This window comes from Tachysurus vachellii, chromosome 24, assembly GCF_030014155.1.
Source record: "Tachysurus vachellii isolate PV-2020 chromosome 24, HZAU_Pvac_v1, whole genome shotgun sequence".
Taxonomy (NCBI): Eukaryota; Metazoa; Chordata; class Actinopteri; order Siluriformes; family Bagridae; genus Tachysurus; species Tachysurus vachellii.
In genome coordinates this window covers 16,104,927-16,125,133 of record NC_083483.1, presented here as the reverse complement: position 1 = coordinate 16,125,133, position 20,207 = coordinate 16,104,927, and the positions used below count along the sequence as shown (strand labels likewise).

Below are 20,207 nucleotides of genomic sequence, written 5' to 3'. Positions count from 1 at the left end.
AAATGACAAGAGACTCAAGTACCTGAGCAGCCTGTGTGGACAGAAATGGCCGAATCCTTCTAATGTTGTAGAGCAGAAACTGACATGAGCGAGTCACATTAGCAACATGAGAGGAAAAGGACAGTTGATTGTCCATGGTTACCCCAAGGTTGTGAGCTTTGGCTGAAGGGGGGGTCAGATGGTTGTGCAAGGATATAGCAAGATCATGACCTGGGGATGAATCACCTGGGATGAACAGCAGTTCAGTTTTGCTAGGATTGAGCTTTAACTGATGAGCAGTCATCCATGATGATATTTCTGCCAGACATGCTGAGATCCGGTCAGAAGCTGTGGTATCTGAAGGTGGGAAAGAGAAGATAAGTTGTGTATCATCAGCATAGCAGTTGTAAGAGAACCCATGTGAGGAAATAACTTCACCAAGAGAGCGGGTATACAGGGAGAAAAGAAGAGGACCAAGTACTGAGCCCTGTGGGACACCAGTGGAGAGTCTGCGTGGAGCAGATATCACTACCTCCATGTTACCTGATACACATTATGAACTAAATCTATCTAATATTAATCTTGAATTTTGCATTCTATTAATCTTTATATTATTCTTTATACTAACCTTTTGCTAACTAAACTGCTTTGAGACAATGTCAATTGTAAAAAAGTGCTATACAAATAAACTTGAATTGAATTGAATTGAATATAACTTGCAGTACACAGTGAAATGAGACAACGTTTCTCCAGGACCATGTTGCTACATGAAACAAAGACAGAGCTAAGGGCTTAGTAAGTAGTCCCAGCCATCAGTGTGAATACTGTATGTTTAATCAATATTCCATGTGCAGAAATACTGTAATGAACACAGTATTATCTCAGCAGTTACATGGGTTATTGTAATGTGTCATGTAAAACAGCAATCGACTGAAATGTGAGACAGCATGTGCAAAGAGCAAAACAGTGTGCAAAACAGCATGTAAACATTGATATGGTGGTGTTGTAGACATGGATGTATATTGGAAGAGCGCGTATTTGTTGTAGGTCATTGCAGCAGTCCCTCTGTAAAATGTTGCCTTCATAGGAAGTAGAGATGCTGTTGGGCTTTCTTGGTGATGGAGCTGGAGTTGAATCACCAGGTGAAGTTCTCTGCTAGATGAACACCAATAAATTTGCTACTCTTGATGATCTCTGCAGGTGATTTGTCAATGTTCACTGGAGAGTGGTCACTCTGTGCTCTTTTGAAATCAACAACCATCTCATTAGTTTTATCAACATACAGAGACAGGTTGTTGGCTCTACACCAGACAGTTAGCTGTTGCACCTCCTCTCTGTGTGCTGACTCGTCGTTCTTGCTGATGAGACCCACCACGATCATGTCATCTGCAAACTTGGTGATATTTTTCGATCAGTGCGTTGCTACACAGTCGTGAGTCAGCAAGGTGAAGAGTAGTGTGCTGAGCATGCTACACTGAGGGGCTCCAGTGCTCAGTGTGGTGGTGCTGGAGATGCTGTTCCCGATCTGACTGAGGTCTCTGAGGGACGAAGTTAGTTGTCATGAGGCACATAGGCACAACCCTGTTCAGGGAAATGTTGAAGATGTCAGTGAAGATATCAGTGGGTTAACTCTGCATAGAGTTCTCCTCACACCGACCGTGGATAGACAGAGTACCTGAGCGTTAGGGGCAGGGATAGTCTTCCTTGCCACTTTGTTGTTCTGCACCTCAAACTGAGCATAGAAGTCATTCAGTGCATTTGTTAGCCAGGCATCACTATCACAGGCAGGTAATTCATGATTGACTGTATGCCCTGCCACATGCGGCAGGTGTCTCCGCTGTCCTAGAAGTGGCTGTGGATTGTCTGGGCATGTGCTGGGTTTGGCCCTTGCAGTTCTTAGGGCTGCCCTGTCCCATGCTCTGAAGGCTAGGTCTCTACATGTGCAGAGCACGCACTTTAGCAGTCATCCACAAGTTCTGGTTGGAGCTTGTAGTTACTGTATGGTCTTTGAGATGGTCACTGATGTAACTGGTCACTGCTGACGTGTACTCCTCCAAGTTGATGGAGTCGCCGTTGGTTGCAGTCTCCCTGAAGATGTTCCAGTCAGTGCACTCAAAGCAGTCTTGAAGAGCAGAGGTGGCTCCTGCTGGCCAGGTTTAACCTGCTTCAGAACCGGTTTAAAGGATCTGACGAGTGGTCTGTATGCTGAAATTAGCATAACAGAGATGTGGTCTGAATAGCCGAGGTGGGGCGGGCTTCCACACGATACGCGCCCGGAATGTTGTGTAAACAAGATCCAGTGTGTCTTTGCAAAGTCCACATACTGATGGAATTTACGGAAACTTGAGATTTGCATGATTGAAATCTCAATGATAAACTGTCCATTGGGCTGAACATTCTGCAGATCGCTAATAGCCCCATAGAGTTCACATAGAGCCTATTTAGCATTAGCGCTGTGGGGAATTTACACTCCGACAATGAAAACCGTGGTGAAATCCCGTAGTAAATAAAATAACCTGCATCTAACAGTCACAAACTCTATTAACAATGAACAGTAACTAGAAACAAGCACAGAGTTCTTGCACCATTCTGTGTTTATGTAAACACACAAACCACCACCAAGAGCCTTAATGCACAGAGCTGCATTTTTGTTGGTGCAAAATGTTATTATGAACAAAGCAGCCACCTGATGGACATTTCTATAATAACTTACCTGATTGTCACCTTCATCTACCTTCTTCTTCTGTCTCTTGCTTCTGCTCACACAAAGACAAATATTTACCCACCATCAACATCTTCAGAGTCATTAGTGATAAATTTATCAGCACAAATATTCTCACCTCAGCCAAAAGAGTGCAGAGAGGAAAGCTGCAAGCCCAAAAAGTCCGGGTCCAACAGACACATACACAATCACAATCACAGTACTTGCTGATACAAACACACAGACACACACACATACAAACACACACAAACACAGATTTATTCAAAATCTCACCCACAGTGCATTATGTAGAACAGAGCAGTGATCACACAGCAATGAAAAATCATCACCCTCACCATTAATAGTGACAGACACTGCAGCTGATCACTCAGAGCCGTGTTTATTCTGAGCCTCACAGTAATACTGTCCACTCGGTACAGCTCTGTAACTCTGTCCAGATCCTACAGGTGATGATTCATTCACCTTAAACCAGGTGTAGCTCTGTACAGGTGGGTTAGCATCACTGCTACAGGTCAGAGTCACTGAACTGTCCTCCATTATCTCACCAGAGGGACTGATGGACACTGAGACATTCTTTGGAGGATCTAAAATGGACAGGATGATAACACTTTAAAGTAAATCTGTAAAAGTTTTATCTCTAATTGAGAAAATCTTCAGATTTAACTTACACAGAACATTCAGAGTCACACTGTTAGAGTACTGATGTCCAACTTTATTACTGCTCCTGCACTTGTACTCTCCACTGTCCGCAGAGCTGATCTTGGAGATGATGTAGGTCTTTTCTTTTCTTACAGGTGTCTTCCCCTTAAACCAGTTGTAGCTCTGTACAGGTGGGTTAGCATCACTGCTGCAGGTCAGAGTCACTGAACTGTGCTCCACTATCTCACCAGAGGGACTGATGGACACTGAAACATTCTTTGGAGGATCTAAAATGAACAGGATGATAACACGTTAAAGTAAATCTGTAAAAGTTTTATCTCTAATTGAGAAAATCTTCAGATTTAACTTACACAGAACATTCAGAGTCACACTGTTGGAGTCCTGATGTCCAACTTTATTACTGCTCTTGCACTTGTACTCTCCACTGTCCTCAGAGCTGATCTTGGAGATGTTGTAGGTCTTTTCATTTCCTACTGATGTCTTCCCCTTAAACCAGGTGTAGCTCTGTACAGGTGGGTTAGCATCACTGCTACAGGTCAGAGTCACTGAACTGCCCTCCACTATCTCACCAGAGGGACTGATGGACACTGAGACATTCTTTGGACGATCTAGAGTTCCATGACCTGAGTGAAGCAGTTCATGGTCATAATTAATGCTTTTTTTCTGTCTTTCATCAATAACTGAATGCAGTTTATAACTATTTTTTTGCCCCTTTTTTATTATCACATTTGGTTCTATATTTTATTTGAATCTTTTTATTGAGATAAATCAGGGACACCTTTGTGTAATTGGCTGTATTTCTTTCCTTTGGTGTCAGAATGGGATTCGACAGAGTTTTTATTTACTTTTCTTAAATTCTTAGAACTAAAATTAAAACTCCTTCAAGATGCAAATCACACATCAATAATAATATTATTAACTCCAACACCACTATAACAAATCACCAGAGGCAGGTTGAGTTCCTGCTCAATTCTATAAGTATTTTAGGACAACAGTTCATTAGAATTGCAGAAGAAATAAAGAAATAACCAGTGAATTTACCACCACACATGAATTCACTTTCATAAACCAAAAAACAAATAAACTATTTGCTCTAATTATTACTCTATTTCACTAATCAACACAAATATGAAATTGCTTCCAGAATTAATTAATAAATTTAGTTAATACAACAATAATACAACATTTTTATTGTAAGTATTAATATTAAAATAGAATAAAAAATAAAATAAAATAAATAATAAAAAATAAAATAAAATAGAATTTTAAATATTTATTTAAATATAAGAGGATTTGGATCTTCCCCTTTTGCTTTAATGACAGTTTGCACTCGGGTTGGCATGGACTCTACAAGTTTTTTATAAAACATTCTGATAACGTTTTAGATCAAATCTATGGGACTGTCATCTGATCTCAGGCTTCAAGCTATGTATGTCATAGTCAATGTCATTATGTGTTTTCTTTACTTACACCAGTACTTTATTGTGTTTTCCTTTATTAACTATCAGGTTATAAAGTATATATAAGAAGGTAAATAAAGCTCACATCTAACTCTGAGAGTTTGATCAGGAGAGTGGAGATGTTCATATCCTCTTACAGCACAGCTATAACTGCCTGCATCCTCACTGCTGACCGACTGCAGATGGACTTCATTGTTCTTCTTTGTATTTGTGATTAAATTTCTGCTGTTTTTGTACCAGATGAATGTTGGATCAGTCAGATTGCAGGTGGTTTTACAGGTCAGAACGACTGATTGTCCTTCTGTCACTTCTGCAGGAGCGATCTGAAGATCAAGATCTTAAACAAGAGAAACGTTAAATCATGAAAGCCGTCCTGAAGCCAGTAGAGCGTCTACTTCTAAAACTCTGCTCTCAAAGTGGTTTTCTATCTGGAGTCTAGTCACTATTTACCAGCCCCTTAATGATCAGATCAATCAGACAAAACACTTTGTACTTTGACAGAAAAACGTCATTGGGCATCAAGGCAGGATACACCCTGGACGGAGTGCCAACCCATCGCAGAGCACACACACACTCTCATTCACTCACGCAATCACACACTACAGACAATTTTCCAGAGATGCCAATCAACCTACCATGCATGTATTTGGACCGGGGGAGGAAACCGGAGTACCCGAAGAAAACCCCCAAAGCATGAGGAGAACATGCAAACTCCACAAACACAAGGCGGAGGCGGGAATCGAACCCCCAACCCTGGAGGTGTGAGGCAAACGTGCTCACAACTAAATTGTGTTGTAATTATATAAAAAAGATGCTTTTCTTTACCTGTAACACTGACTGTAACTCCAGGAAAACCCAGGTATCTTTCTTTCCCTTCATTTGTTCTGATTATGAAGTAGTACATCTGTTCATCTGTTTTCTTCACATCACTCAGTCTGAGGGGGAAGTGATTCTGTACATCTGTTAAATACATCACTCTTCCTGAGTAACGTGGTTCATTATACAGATCAGTCCACTCTTTACCCTTAATTGGGTTTATTACCCAAAACCTCTTTGTCACTGTAAGACCTGGTGGGTGTGTGTAAGTGACGTTCATAATCACTGTAGATCCGTTTAAAGCACAGAGACTAAGTTGGCTGTATTTCACACTCCATTCATTCCCAAGAGCTGAAACATGATACATAAAAGAGGTGATTAGAGATTATTATCCTGAACCCCATCAAACACTCAGTTCACTCACAAATAAAAACTATTCTTCATGACTGGAAGAAAACTGTAATGTGGAATTAATATCCAATCTGAATTTGCATTTTGATCCTTTATTCACAGAGAAATAAAACAGCAGGCATATATTTTTTTTTGTATTTTACTCATGATTCTTAAATTGACCTTAAGAACAAGCACAGATTTGATGATTAAATCAGTCTGTACTGTCTCCAGTGTGTGTGACCGTGATAATATAAAGGTAAGACTCACCTGTGATCATGAGGACAAAGATCAGACAAAGCAGAGAAGACAGTTTAAGGGACATCATTCTTCTATAAAGATTCTATATACAAACTAAAATATAAAATAATCAACTTCAGTAAGGTCGAGACAGTAAGTTTGCTTCATCACACTACTCCATCACTCAGGAGTTTACACCACACACACTGTCTGTCATTTCTTACTATATTCTACCAATAATAGGAGACTCTTTAGACATTTACAGAAATATTAATAAATCACTGTACATGAACATTCACAAGCTACAAATTAAAATCTATGCATGAATTCACTGATACCAGCTCTGTTCAGAGCAACTAATGAATGATTCAAATGTGTTTAATTGTCATGCACTAATTACAGATTAATAGATTTAGCAGAATCTGATATTTGAAGGAGAGATTTTCTAAACACATCTAAAGTTAAACACAAGACATTAAATTAAAGTATTCCAAGATGGCAGTGCGGCAGTAGCACGCAGCGGCCACTCCGGATTCAATATGGTGTATTTACATTTTTTAAGGTTTTATTTGCACTTTTTAGCCCAACTACTGCTTGTACATGGACACCATAGACAGCGGTGTTCATGTATACAACCACCAGGAACTAATGAAGTACAGAAATCTTGCAACAACCGACCTGCACGATGATGTACTGGATAGGCTTCATGACCTCGGCTTCCGGAAGCGCGGTAAGCGGGCGGGTGTCCGTGTTAGGCTAAAAACGAACTCTAAAAATGACGCCGCCATTCAGCTGGACGGGCTAACTTCATTTAGAGCCGACAGAAATCTGTGCAGTAAGACTCGCGGTGGTGGTGTGTGTGTTTATATCAACACGGATTGGTGCAAGAACTCTGTGCTTGTTTCTACTTACTGCTCATCGTCAGTGGAGTTTGTTACTGTTAGATGCAGGCCATTTTATTTACCACAGGAATTTACTACTGTTTACATTGGCGGAGTTTACATTCCTCCTAGCGCTAATGCTAAAGAGGCGCTAAGTGAGCTATACGGAGCTATTAGCGACCTACAGAATGTTCACCCCGACGGACTGTTTATCATCGCCGGAGATTTCAATCATGCAAATCTTAAGTCAGTGTTCCCTTAATTCCATCAACATGTGGACTTTGCTACTAGAGGTGAAAAAACGCTGGACCTTGTTTACACAAACATTCCCGGCGCGTACCGTGCAGAGCCCCGGCCCCACCTCAGCTACTCAGAGTGCACTGACTGGAGCATCTTCAGGGAGGCTGCAACCAACAGCGACTCCGTCAACTTGGAGGAGTACACATCAACAGTGACCAGTTGCATTGGCAAGTTCATTGATGACGTGACCATCTCCAAAACCATCACGACACGCTCCAACCAGAAGCCGTGAATGACTGCTAACATGCATGCGCTGCTGAGGATTAGAGACCTAGCCTTCAGAAAAGGGGACAGGGCGGCCCTAAGAACAGCAAGGGCCAAACTGTCCCGAAGCCATCAAAGGGGCAAAGCGCGCACACGCCCAAACAATCCACAGCCACTTCCAAGACAGCGGAGACACATGGCGCATGTGGCAGGGCATACAGGCTTTCACGAACTACAAGACAGCTTCACCTGCTTGAGATAGTGACGCCTCCCTCCCAGATGCGCTGAACAAATTCTACTCTCGGTTTGAGGTGCAGAACAACGTAGCGTCAAAGAAGACCATCCCTCCCCCCAACGATCAGGTACTCTGTCTATCCACGGCCGAAGTGAGAAGAACTCTATGCAGAGTTATCCCACGGAAGGCTGCTGGACCAGACAACATTCCTGGCAGGGTACTCAGGGAATGTGCAGAACAGCTAGCGGATGTCTTTACTGACATCTTCAACATTTCCCTGAGCAGCGTTGTTGTTCCTATGTGCCTCAAAACTACCACCATTGTTCCTGTCCCAAAGAAGTCTACAGTGTCCTGCCTCAATGACTATCGTCCCATTGCACTCACACCCATAGTCATGAAGTGCTTTGAGAAGCTCGTCATAAGGCACATCAAGACCCAGTTACCGCCCTCACTGGACCCCCTACAGTTCGCTTATCGTCCAAACCGCTTCACAGACGATGCCATTGCCACAGATCTCCATTTAGCCCTCACCCACCTGGACAATAAAGACACTTATGTACGAATGCTGTTCATAGACTTTAGTTCAGCATTCAACACAATCATCACCTGATTGGGAAGCACCTGATTGGGAAGCTGAGCCTGCTGGGACTAAACACCTCCCTCTGCAACTGGATCCTGGTCTTCCTGACTGGGAGACTTCAGTCAGTCCGGATCGGGAACAGCATCTCCAGCACCACCACACTGAACCCTGGAGCCCCTTAGGGCTGTGTGCTCAGTCCACTGCTGTTCACCATGCTGACTTACGACTGTGCAGCAATGCACAGATCGAACCATATCATCAAGTTCGCCGAAGACACGACTGTGGTGGGTCTCATCAACAAGAACGACGAGTCAGCATACAGGGAGGAGGTGCAACAGCTAACTGCCTGGTGTAGAGCCAACAACCTTTCTCTGAATGTGGATAAAACTAAAAAGATGGTTGTGGACTTCATCTAGTGGAGAACCTCACTTGGTCACTCAACACCAGCTCCATCACCAAGAAAGCCCAGCAGCGTCTCTACTTCCTACGAAGGCTGAGAAAGGCACATCTCCCTCCCCCCATCCTGACCATGTTTTACAGAGGGACCATTGAGAGCATCCTGAGTAGCTGCATCACTGTCTGGTTTGGGAACTGTACCATCTCGGATCGCAAGACCATGCAGCGGATAGTGAGGACAGCGGAGAAGATCATTGGGGTCCCTCTTCCCTTTATCATGGACACTTACCCAACACACTGCATCCGCAAAGCCAACAGCATTGTGGATGACCCCACACACCCCTCACACATTCTTCACCCTCCTGCCGTCTGTAAAAAGGTACCGAAGCATTTGGGCTCTCACGACCAGACTGTGTAACAGTTTCTTCCCACAAGCCATCAGACTTCTCAATAACTGAACTGAACTGTACTGAGCACAACATACACACGCATCATCTGTGACTGCACAGACCTACACAAAACACACACACTGACACATCAAACTGTTAACATGTTGCTTTGCACACTTTCTTGCTCTTTTGCACAAACTGTCCAACATTTCAGCCATTTTGCACATTCATTCATTCATTCATTCATTTTCTACCGCTTATCCGAACTACCTCGGGTCACGGGGAGCCTGTGCCTATCTCAGGCGTCATCGGGCATCAAGGCAGGATACACCCTGGACGGAGTGCCAACCCATCACAGGGCACACACACACTCATTCACTCACGCAATCACGCACTAGGGACAATTTTCCAGAGATGCCAATCAACCTACCATGCATGTCTTTGGACCGGGGGAGGAAACCGGAGTACCCGGAGTACCCTGAGGCACACACACTCCACACACACAAGGTGGAGGCGGGAATCGAACCCCGACCCTGTAGGTGTGAGGCGAACGTGCTAACTACTAAGCCACCGTGCCTCCATTTTGCACATACTATACAATATTTCAGTCATTTACTGTTTTTGCAAAATTCTATATATTATCTCAAGGACCTGCTGCTAAAAAACTGTTTATTCTGATGTTACTGCACAAAATATTGTTTGAACATTCAGTATTCACACACAGTATTTACACTGGTCGGTCAGCGCTGCTTCTGTTTACTGTTTATTGTCCCTTGTGTATTGTATTTTTTGTACTTTTAGTATTGTCTTGTAACCTTTTGTCTTTGTCCTGCACTGTCTTTTGTCCTGCATTGTCTTGTCTGTCTTGTTTGTCTTGTCCTGCACTGTTTGCACTAAGTTGCACAGTTGTACTATATGTGGCTAGGACTAACTTACAAGTCCTTAGCCCTGTCTTTGTTTTATGTAGCACCAAAATCCTGGAGAAACTTTGTCTCATTTCGCTATGTACCGCAACAGCTATATATGGTTGAAATTACAATAAAAGCTTCTTGACTTGACTTGAAGTTAATCACAAAGCCAGATCAAAATACCCTCGCTTTAAAGTTTACATGTGTTTCTATGGACTTAAAGTGATTTATTCCTGTGCATGAGCATGTTTGTATATTTAGAACTACTCCTGAGCTGAAACCCCTAGTGGTAGGAAAGTGTAATGACAGTAAACTGATTATAAATAGACTTCAGCAGACGACTGTGCTCTTGATGGAAAGTTGTTGACCATAGATGGTGATGTGGAAATGAATGTGGTTGTGCTGAAGCAGAGCAGCTTAGAATGTGTGTGATTTATCAACGTCCATTACATACTGCTGTGTGATATATGACAGTTTCTTTATGTATCCTGCAGCTTCTTTATTTCGTCCTGCTCTTCATTAGCATTATAACTAGTGCATGATGTTATGTAAATATACAATACAATACAATACAATATTAATATGCATCACAATTCATCCTCTTACAGTCTACTGTGCACTTAAACTACTACAATTACATAGAATTGACTACTGGGACACATTCAAATGTCATCTAATGGAAAACACATTGTTGCATTTCAGTTTTATTCATTATTCATCACATAATTTATATTAGAGAATTTCATTTACTCTTCCCTTGGTTTAGTTTTCAACATTTACGCCGTTTGGTTGAATTTGGCAAAGAAAAATGTCACACAACCAAAATATCTCAATATAATCTCATGATACCTAAAAACATTTTTGTGTTACATGATATGTGTCATAATAAAAGTCTTTGTACTGTATGTTCTGCCTCCACAGTGCCTACATGACCCTCATGTTCAACAGCCAAATAGCAAAGAAAGAAAAGTGTGAGTTAAAGAGTGTGTATTATCAGAAATAACTGATCACAATATTGATATTCGAGCTCATATGTGATAATTAAAAGTGGCTGAACATAAAGAAATGATTTGTGAATTCAAATATTTTGAACAGCGAGCCTGTCAATGTTCAGGAAATGTAGATATTAGATTAATGAGAGAAATTAGCCTTTAAAAATATGAAGTTTGTTTCTTACCGTGACTTTTAGACTCTTGTGTCTGACAACTGAGCAGAAAATAAAGTGTGAAGAGGAGTGTGTGTGATTAACAAGTGTTGCTGTTGTCTTCCTTCTCTTTCTGCTGAAGTCACTTCCTAAAAAATGAAGAAAATATGAGAGAAAATATTTGTTCATCTGTTCAAATAATATATAATAAAAAACATGCTGAAAATATTATTAAATATTTTATTAATATAAATATTCAGCTTCATGACTGAATGATATCCTCTACTATAAAGTGCTCTTTGTAACAGATTTGTCACCATTTCCTTCTTCTTTATGCTACAACTGTGGGTTTACATTATCAGTTACATTCAGAGCACGTCTATTAAAAAGCTGCTTTTATTTAAAAACCAAGAAATGAAAGCGCTTAGCTTGTGACACTAACATGCCCAGCACATCCTGTGTGTAATCATGCTAGCTGGTTCAAGTCATGCATCTTTGTGATGTTTTTGTATTGTGATTCGTCTTAACACCTCAGTCCATATGTGTGAACACATGAACTCTCTGCTTCATCAACACCCAGTAGGACAATGTGTCAAACTGTTTAACTGTAAAACAAGAGCTAAAACACACTCTTATTATTATTATTATTATTATTATTATTATTATTATTATTATTATTATTATTATATTTTCCTGTGCTCCTTAACATTAACTGTGTTGATAGAAATTGTAGGAGTGAAGTAACTACCATATCACCTGCATCTGGTTATCCTTAAGTGACAACCTCATCCAATTCAATAAAGAAACAAAGTGAAATGAATGCAGCAAAAAGAGAAAATCGAAATAAAAGACATCAAAGACAAAGCAAGGAAGAAGGAAGCTAGTAATAAACTAGAGGAAATGGGGAAACTGTTGAATGAAATAAAGAAATTGAATGTATCTGATTAAACTGTGAAGAAGAGATCCATTAGGAAACTGGTTCAACAACCGGAGGAACAGACACTGTACCTAAACAGTTGGATAAAGACTTTTCTTGCTGAAAGAAGATTATAGAATTGTTAAAAGTTTTCTTTTCCATTTTATAGAACGATACGTTTCCTTTACCTTTTATATGAACTCATGTAAACTTTTGTATGCTCATGAAATGATATAATGTTCAGTAGCATGTTTAAATGTCAAGATTGAGAGTAACATTGAAAGCTTGATCTGAAATCATAACGTTTCATAACCACAGCTTAAAAACACACAGTCAGCAGCATAAAAACACACAGTCAGCAGCATAAAGACACACAGTCAGCAGCGGCAAATATCCTAAAGAGACTTGACAGAAACATAAAGATTCTAAGAAGCCTGACAGGATGCTGACAGAGGCATAATGGTGTTAAAGAATCATACTAATAAATGGTATGAAAAGGTTTTTTGATCCAGTTATTAGTGTGCATTCACCTAGTGGCAAGCTTAGTGTGTTATACTCAGTTATGGCTAATAGTGGGTGCATCATAGAACAAACGCAAGCTTAGACTTGGAGAGTGTTTCTTGGTTTGTTATAATCTTTGCATTTTAATTACATTTGGTTATTTGAAGGAGATTTTATTTGTAATTTTCTTTTTATTTTACTTTACATATATTACACACATTTATCTGTATTACATTGCTTTTAATAAAAACAAGGCCTCCCATTGTGAGGATCCTGAAAGACAAAAAGGTCTAAGTCTGACTTCTTCATTTAAAGATTCAAACAATAGATTAGATAAAAGAACTTGAAGAGGATCCTTTGTTGACTTCGAAGGACACCTGTGTTCAAGGTTAGACCAACTCTGATAGTTGATCTTGTGTTTTCAAAACTAACTCGTGCAAACTAGGACACATCCCCGCAATCCGAAAACATGTGTCACGTACGTCAATATAATTACATCAACACCCACACACACACACACACACACACACTTATTCCTAATTTCCTACCCACAGAAAATTACTTCACACTGATATAAAATGATTAAATCGGTTTTAAATGCCTGTAAGTTGATGTTACTGAGATTCTCCACTTCAGTGATCTTTTATTCATCATTCTGTGTCATTTAATTCTTCAAATTCATGTTCTTCAAAGTCTGAAAATAAAATAGTGTGTTGAAGCACAGCACTTTACTAACATTAACATTTACTACATCAGTCATCACACATTGCACTCTGATTAAACACAGTGATTAAATCTGCACACTAACTGCAACTCCACCATTTATCTGATAAAAATCTACCTGGAATCAAGCAGCCCATCACCAGAAGTGTGCTGTATAATCTATTTGTTTTATCTCTTCTGTAGCTTGGAACCACGACCGGGACGAAACCCGCATTGTTCCTCCTGAATCCGAGGTTCGACTATCGGCCGAATTCTCCTCTCCAGTACCCTGGCATAGACTTTTCCGGGGAGGCTGAGGAGTGTGATCCCCTGTAGTTGGAACACACCCTCCGGTCCCCCTTCTTAAACAGAGGGACCACCACCCCAGTCTGAGGAGCTTCTCAACCACCTCAGTGACCTCAGCTTGGGGGATCGACGAGTCATCAACTGAGCCCTCTGCCTCTGCTTCCTCAGTGGAAGACATGTCGGTGGGGTTGAGGAGATCCTCAAAGTACTCCTTCCACCGTCCAAGAATGTCCCCAGTCGAAGTCAGCAGATTCCCACTCCCACTGTAAACAGTGTGAGCAGGGCACTGCTTCCCCCTCCTGAGGTGCCGGACAGTTTGCCAGAATTTCTTCGAGGCCAACCGATAGTCCTGCTCCATGGCCTCCCAGACCCGAGTTTTTGCCTCTGCAACCACCCGGGCTGAAGCTCGCTTGGCCCTCCGGTACCTATCAGCTGCCTCCGGAGTCCCCCGAGCCAACCAGGCTTGATAGGACTCCTTCTTCAGCTTGACGGCATCCCTTACTTCCGGGGTCCACCACCGGGTTCGGGGATTGCCGCCACGACAGGCACCGGAGACCTTATGGCCACAGCTCCGCGTGGCTGCGTCGACAATAGAGGTGGAGAACATGGTCCACTCGGACTCAATGTCTCCAACCTCCCTCGGGATCTGGTTGAAGTTCTGCCGGAGGTGGGAGTTGAAGATCTCTCTGACCGGAGACTCTGCCAAACGTTCCCAGCGGACCCTCACAGTACGTTTGGGTCTGCCAAGTCTGTCCAACTTCCTCCCCGGCCATCGGATCCAACTCACCACCAGGTGGTGATCAGTTGACAGCTCCGCCCCTCTCTTTACCCGAGTGTCCAAGACATACGGCCGGAGGTCAGATGAAACAACCACAAAGTTGATCATCGACTTCCGACCTAGGGTGTCCTGATGCCATGTGTACTGATGGACACCCTTATGCTTGAACATGGTGTTCGTTATGGACAAACTATGACTAGCACAGAAGTCCAACAACAGAACACCACTCGTGTTCAGGTCGCTGGGGCCGTTCCTCCCAATCACGCCCCTCCAGGTGTCACTGTCGCTGCCCACGTGGGCATTGAAGTCCCCCAGTAGAACGACTGAGTCCCCAGTCGGAGCACTTTCCAGCACCCCTCCCAGAGACGCCAAGAAGGTCGGGTACTCTACACTGCCATTTGGCCCGTAAGCACAAATAACAGTGAGAGACCTCTCCCTGACCCGAACGCGCAGGGAAACGACCCTCTCGTTCACTGGGGGTAAACCCTAGGTTTCTTCCCGGTCGTGGAACACTGGACCATCTCTATACCCTCACCAGGTTGCTGGAGGGTTCATGGGAGTTTGCCCAACCAGTCCACATGTGCTTTGTGGATCTGGAGAAGGCATTCGACTGTGTCCCTCGTGGCGATCTGTGGGGGGTGCTCTGGGAGTATGGGGTCCGGGGCCCTCTGCTAAGGGCTGTCCGGTCCCTATATGACCGGAGCAGGAGTTTGGTTCGCATTGCCGGCAGTAAGTCAGACTTGTTCCCGGTGCATGTTGGACTCCGGCAGGGCTGCCCTTTGTCACCGGTCCTGTTCATTATTTATATGGACAGGATTTCTAGGCGCAGTCGGGGGCCGGAGGGAGTCCGGTTTGGGGACCACGGGATTTCGTCCCTGCTTTTTGCAGATGATGTTGTCCTGTTGGCTTCTTCAAATCAGGACCTTCAGCGTGCACTGGGACGGTTTGCAGCCGAGTGTGAAGCGGCGGGGATGAGAATCAGCACCTCCAAGTCCGAGGCCATGGTTCTCAGCCGGAAAAGGGTGGCTTGCCCCCTTCAGGTTGGTGGAAAGCTCCTGCCTCAAGTGGAGGAGTTTAAGTATCTTGGGGTCTTGCTCACGAGTGAGGGAAGGATGAGCGGGAGATCGACAGGCGGATCGGTGTATCTTCTGCAGTGATGCGGTCGATATACCGGTCTGTTGTGGTGAAGAAAGAGCTGAGCCGCAAGGCGAAGCTCTCTGTTTACCAGTCGATCTACGTTCCTACCCTCACCTATGGTCATGAGCTTTGGGTCATGACCGAAAGGACAAGATCCCGGATACAGGCGGCCGAAATGAGTTTCCTCCGCAGGGTGGCTGGGCGCTCCCTTAGAGATAGGGTGAGGAGCTCGGTCACTCGGGAGGAGCTCAGAATAGAGCCGCTGCTCCTCCACATCGAGAGGAGTCAGCTGAGGTGGCTCGGGCATCTGTTCCGGATGCCTCCTGGACGCCTCCCGGGGGAGGTGTTCTGGGCATGTCCAACCGGGAGGAGGCCCCGGGGAAGACCTAGGACACGCTGGAGGGACTATGTCTCTCGGCTGGCCTGGGAACGCCTCGGTATTCCCCCGGAGGAGCTGGAGGAAGTGTCTGGGGAGAGGGAAGTCTGGGTGTCCCTGCTCAGACTGCTGCCCCCGCGACCCGGCCCCAGATAAGCGGTAGAAGATGGATGGATGGATGGATGGATGTAGCTTGGAACCAGATCAAGTAGTTAGAGGGGCAGATCCTCCACTCAGGGGCGCAAAATGGGTTATGCAGTATATGCAGTACTTTGGCCAGATCATTTAGAAAAAAAGAATATTTAGTAAAGAATGTCATACATAATGAAAAGCTTATTTGTTACAAATAATGAAAGGAAACAACTTTAGCATTTGAAATCTATTAAAAGAATTATTTAATGGAACCGACATAAGTCATAGTCAAATGATAAAAAATAGATCATAGAGGAACGAAGCATTCTGGGGCACAGAACAGAATAAGAGGGAAAAGAATAAAAAAACAGCCAAACACAATACTTTACTATATTAGAATACTGAGTATTATACTACTGTAGTATTATGCTAGTGTATAATATACTGTAATTATAATTGTGTAATGCTTAATATGATACTGTAATACGGAATATAATACTACAGTACTGCATTTCTGAAAATAATGATATAATACATGATACAATACTGTAATATTAAATATAATAAGTGTTAAAATGAATTTATATAACACTTTATATTGCTATATTGTAAAATGACATAACAGAAAAAAGTCCATCATTTCTGACAACAGATTTTTATTTACTAATAAAAGGGTGTTTTATAAAATAAAAGTTTAGACAGATTACATGTGTATAAAACAGTTCTATCCACGTGACTGAGAGAAATGAACTCAACAGCTCCTCCTTCAGGACAAAGGAGTCACAGCAGGGGAACCACTATGACTGTACAGGACTATTAACACTATTATACAGTACACCACATGATGAATTAAAAGAACAATATTTATTTACATAGTTTATTATAAACACTTCGAATGAATGGCCTCATTTAAAGACACTGTGTAAAATAACTTATATATACTAACTTAATATTGAACTTTAAACTTTTTATTGTTTCTATACTTATGTGAAGCTGCTTTGAGACAATGTGAATTGTTTAAGCGCTACACAAATAAATTGAATTAAATTAATGCACAGTGTAAACATGATATACACTACACACGTACTGTATATTACAGTGAATATTGTAAATCAGATTCAAAATGAGCAGAAAACACAAAATAGTCAAAAATTAACAGCAAAACTAGCAAGTAAACCTAATGCTAAAATCTGAAAGATATGTAAACAAACTAAAAATTATATATAAAATATGTAGTCTTTTTGAAAGAAAAAAAGGAATCTTTATATAGGACTTATATATTTATATATACCCATTTTCTTGTCTTTGAATTCTGAGATTCAAACCTCACCATCCTCAGAAGCAGAAGGTTTCACTGCGGAACCATAGGGGGCGTTCTGTCAGTGTGTTTTCTGTCACATGTCTTGTAATACTCACCTGGTTGTAATTGATTTAATTATTATGTGTATTTAATTTCTGTCAGAACACGGGGGTGTCTTCACAGATAAAAAGACCCAAATGCAGGGATAACAAAATAAAATCAGAGATTTTTTTTCCGAAACACAGAACCCAACAAAAACTGAGGAAACTGCGAAGCTAACCGCAATGCAGAGGAAATAAATACACATAATAATTAAACCAATTACAACCAGGCGAATTACATTACAAGACACACTGCCAGAACGCCCCCTAATGTTCCGGCAGAGACGTTCCGAGCAGAAATCCTGAAAGAAAGTGTGAATAAACAAGACGTATGTTGCAGCAGAAGTTTGTCCTTTATTCACAATAACAATCATGTGGTTACAGAATTCACACACAGAGTACTCACTCACTCACTCACTCACTCACTCATTTTCTACCGCTTTATCCGAACTACCTCGGGGTCACGGGGAGCCTGTGCCTATCTCAGGCGTCATTGGGCATCAAGGCAGGATACACCCTGGACGGAGTGCCAACCCATCGCAGGGCACACACACTCTCATTCACTCACACACTCACACACTACGGACAATTTTCCAGAGATGCCAATCAACCTACCATGCATGTCTTTGGACCGGGGGAGGAAACCGGAGTACCCGGAGGAAACCCCCGAGGCACGGGGAGAACATGCAAACTCCACACACACAAGGTGGAGGCAGGAATCGACCCCCAACCCTGGAGGTGTGAGGCGAACGTGCTAACCACTAAGCCACTGTGACCCCACACACAGAGTAAATATAATTAAATACTGACATGAGTTCTTCACATCCAAAGTGACATCATATGTTTTATATGTTAATTTGCAGTGAGACAAAATAAAACAATGTATTTGAGTAACTTTTGGTTGGTTAAAGTAGCTGTACTGTGATATATACATGTGCTTCATCCTGATCAGAGTCACAGTGAGTCAGGAGTCTATTCCAGGATCACTGTGTGCCAATCAGGACGTCATGCTGTGTTTGACTAAAGCTCAGAACTCAGAAGAAAGAAAACTGGCACCTCAACTCAGAATTCCTACTCAGAGAGTCAGGAGGGTCTCTTCATCCCAGAGTTTATCATATGACTTCAGACCAACATGTCCAGCATGGCAACTCACACCATCATCACACGATACATTATATATTCATGATCAATAAACTTAGCTGACTAACTGATTGTTAAAAATTCACTTTCATAAATCAGTGTAAGGGGAATAAAATACATGGGGACATGCTTTTATGAGAAAATAATAATCAGTAATTAACAGCACACACACAGACATTTTTTCTCACTAAATACACATTCTCTGATGAAAATGCACATTCAGGACTTCAGTTCAGGTTAAAATATATTGACATAAAGTGGAAACTACAGCAGTTTATATTTTGGGTACCTGAGAAGGGAACGAGACGCTGTATCATGGCCGACGCTTTTGGAACACTTCTTGCAGAAGCAGAACTCAAGCTAATCTATTAGCTAAAGAGGTCATGTGATGAAGCGGAGCACACCAGCAAGACTATATGAGGGCTTTTGCGTCACATTACTCCAGCTTCTTCTAGTCTAAAGGAAGCATGAATGGATGCCCAGAGTGTGGCAAGCAACAGAACGCGTCGCTCCCTTCTCAGGGATCTGGGTTACATATCCATAGTATAATAACTTTTCAAGGGAACTATGTGCTGCTTCATGGCTGATGCTGTGTGAATGACAATACCAGTGCTGCCACACACCTAGAGATGTCTGTGCCAGAGGTCGTGAAAGCGGACATCCCTAGAAACCCTACTACTCGGGCGTAGGGTTCCTTTCTTTTCCTTCAGATTTTACATGGGGGACTCTGGCTACAAAGCTAGCGCATGTTAGCCCTAGCCCATCACTGCAGCAAGGGAAGAACCATCAGATTGCTTCTCTGTGGCAACCAATGCAGCTGTGAAATATATTTGTATATTTTTCGCATATTGTCATACGATAACGTGGACCGTCTGCTTTGTGTGTTAAATTATGTGGCTTGGAGGAGTTCAGACCTCATTGGTGAGCAATTCACCACAGATGAGCACCTTTAAAACATGAGCTTGGTATGCCTGCAAAAGTGCCATTGAGTGCAGCATGTGGAGGTCTGGGACTTGGAATGCAGCCAAGCAAAAGATTGTGAAGAGGAATCTCTCACAATGCACGCAATCAGCTCGAGAGGTGAGCACATGCCACGATAAAGAAGAGAAGACCCTATTTTTATATATATCTTCTTTTGTACTTGTCTCAGACAACTCGAGAGACAACTGACACCAATAGACACAGAGCGCTTCCTAAAGTCAAAGAAGCTGGAGTCATGTGATGTACATGCCCTTATATGGTCTTGCTTGTCACGCTGTGCTTCATCACATGATCTCCTTAGCCAATAGATTGGAGTGATTTCATACAGAGCTTCAGACTCCGCTTCCGTAATAATTCTTTATTACGAAGAGTTTCCCACTTCAGTGACGAGCTCTCTATTCATTATCTGTGTCAGGATTCATTGTTTCTTAGATGTTTCTAAACAGCTGAAAGCAAAAATAGAAACATCAGAAATGTGTGTTAAAGCATTTTACTAACATTTATTTACATCTGTCATCACCACACACACTCTG

The 20,207-nt window shown here is 42.3% G+C and overlaps 2 protein-coding genes across 2 annotated transcripts in view; both read right to left on the bottom strand.

The window, feature by feature from the left end:
- LOC132839494 (B-cell receptor CD22-like) overlaps positions 1-20,207 on the bottom strand; it is a 35,610-nt gene that overhangs the window by 5,808 nt on the left and 9,595 nt on the right. Inside the window, exons 5-11 of the mRNA XM_060860501.1 lie at positions 5,647-5,988; positions 4,907-5,158; positions 3,712-3,984; positions 3,370-3,627; positions 3,037-3,285; positions 2,820-2,907; positions 2,693-2,735 (exon numbers count right to left, since the gene is read on the bottom strand). Coding sequence (XP_060716484.1) covers positions 3,065-3,285; positions 3,370-3,627; positions 3,712-3,984; positions 4,907-5,158; positions 5,647-5,988 — 1,346 coding nt within the window. The 3' untranslated portion in view covers positions 2,693-2,735; positions 2,820-2,907; positions 3,037-3,064. The remainder of the gene's footprint in view (positions 1-2,692; positions 2,736-2,819; positions 2,908-3,036; positions 3,286-3,369; positions 3,628-3,711; positions 3,985-4,906; positions 5,159-5,646; positions 5,989-20,207) is intronic.
- LOC132839485 (B-cell receptor CD22-like) overlaps positions 1-20,207 on the bottom strand; it is an 88,315-nt gene that overhangs the window by 63,566 nt on the left and 4,542 nt on the right. The window lies entirely within an intron of this gene.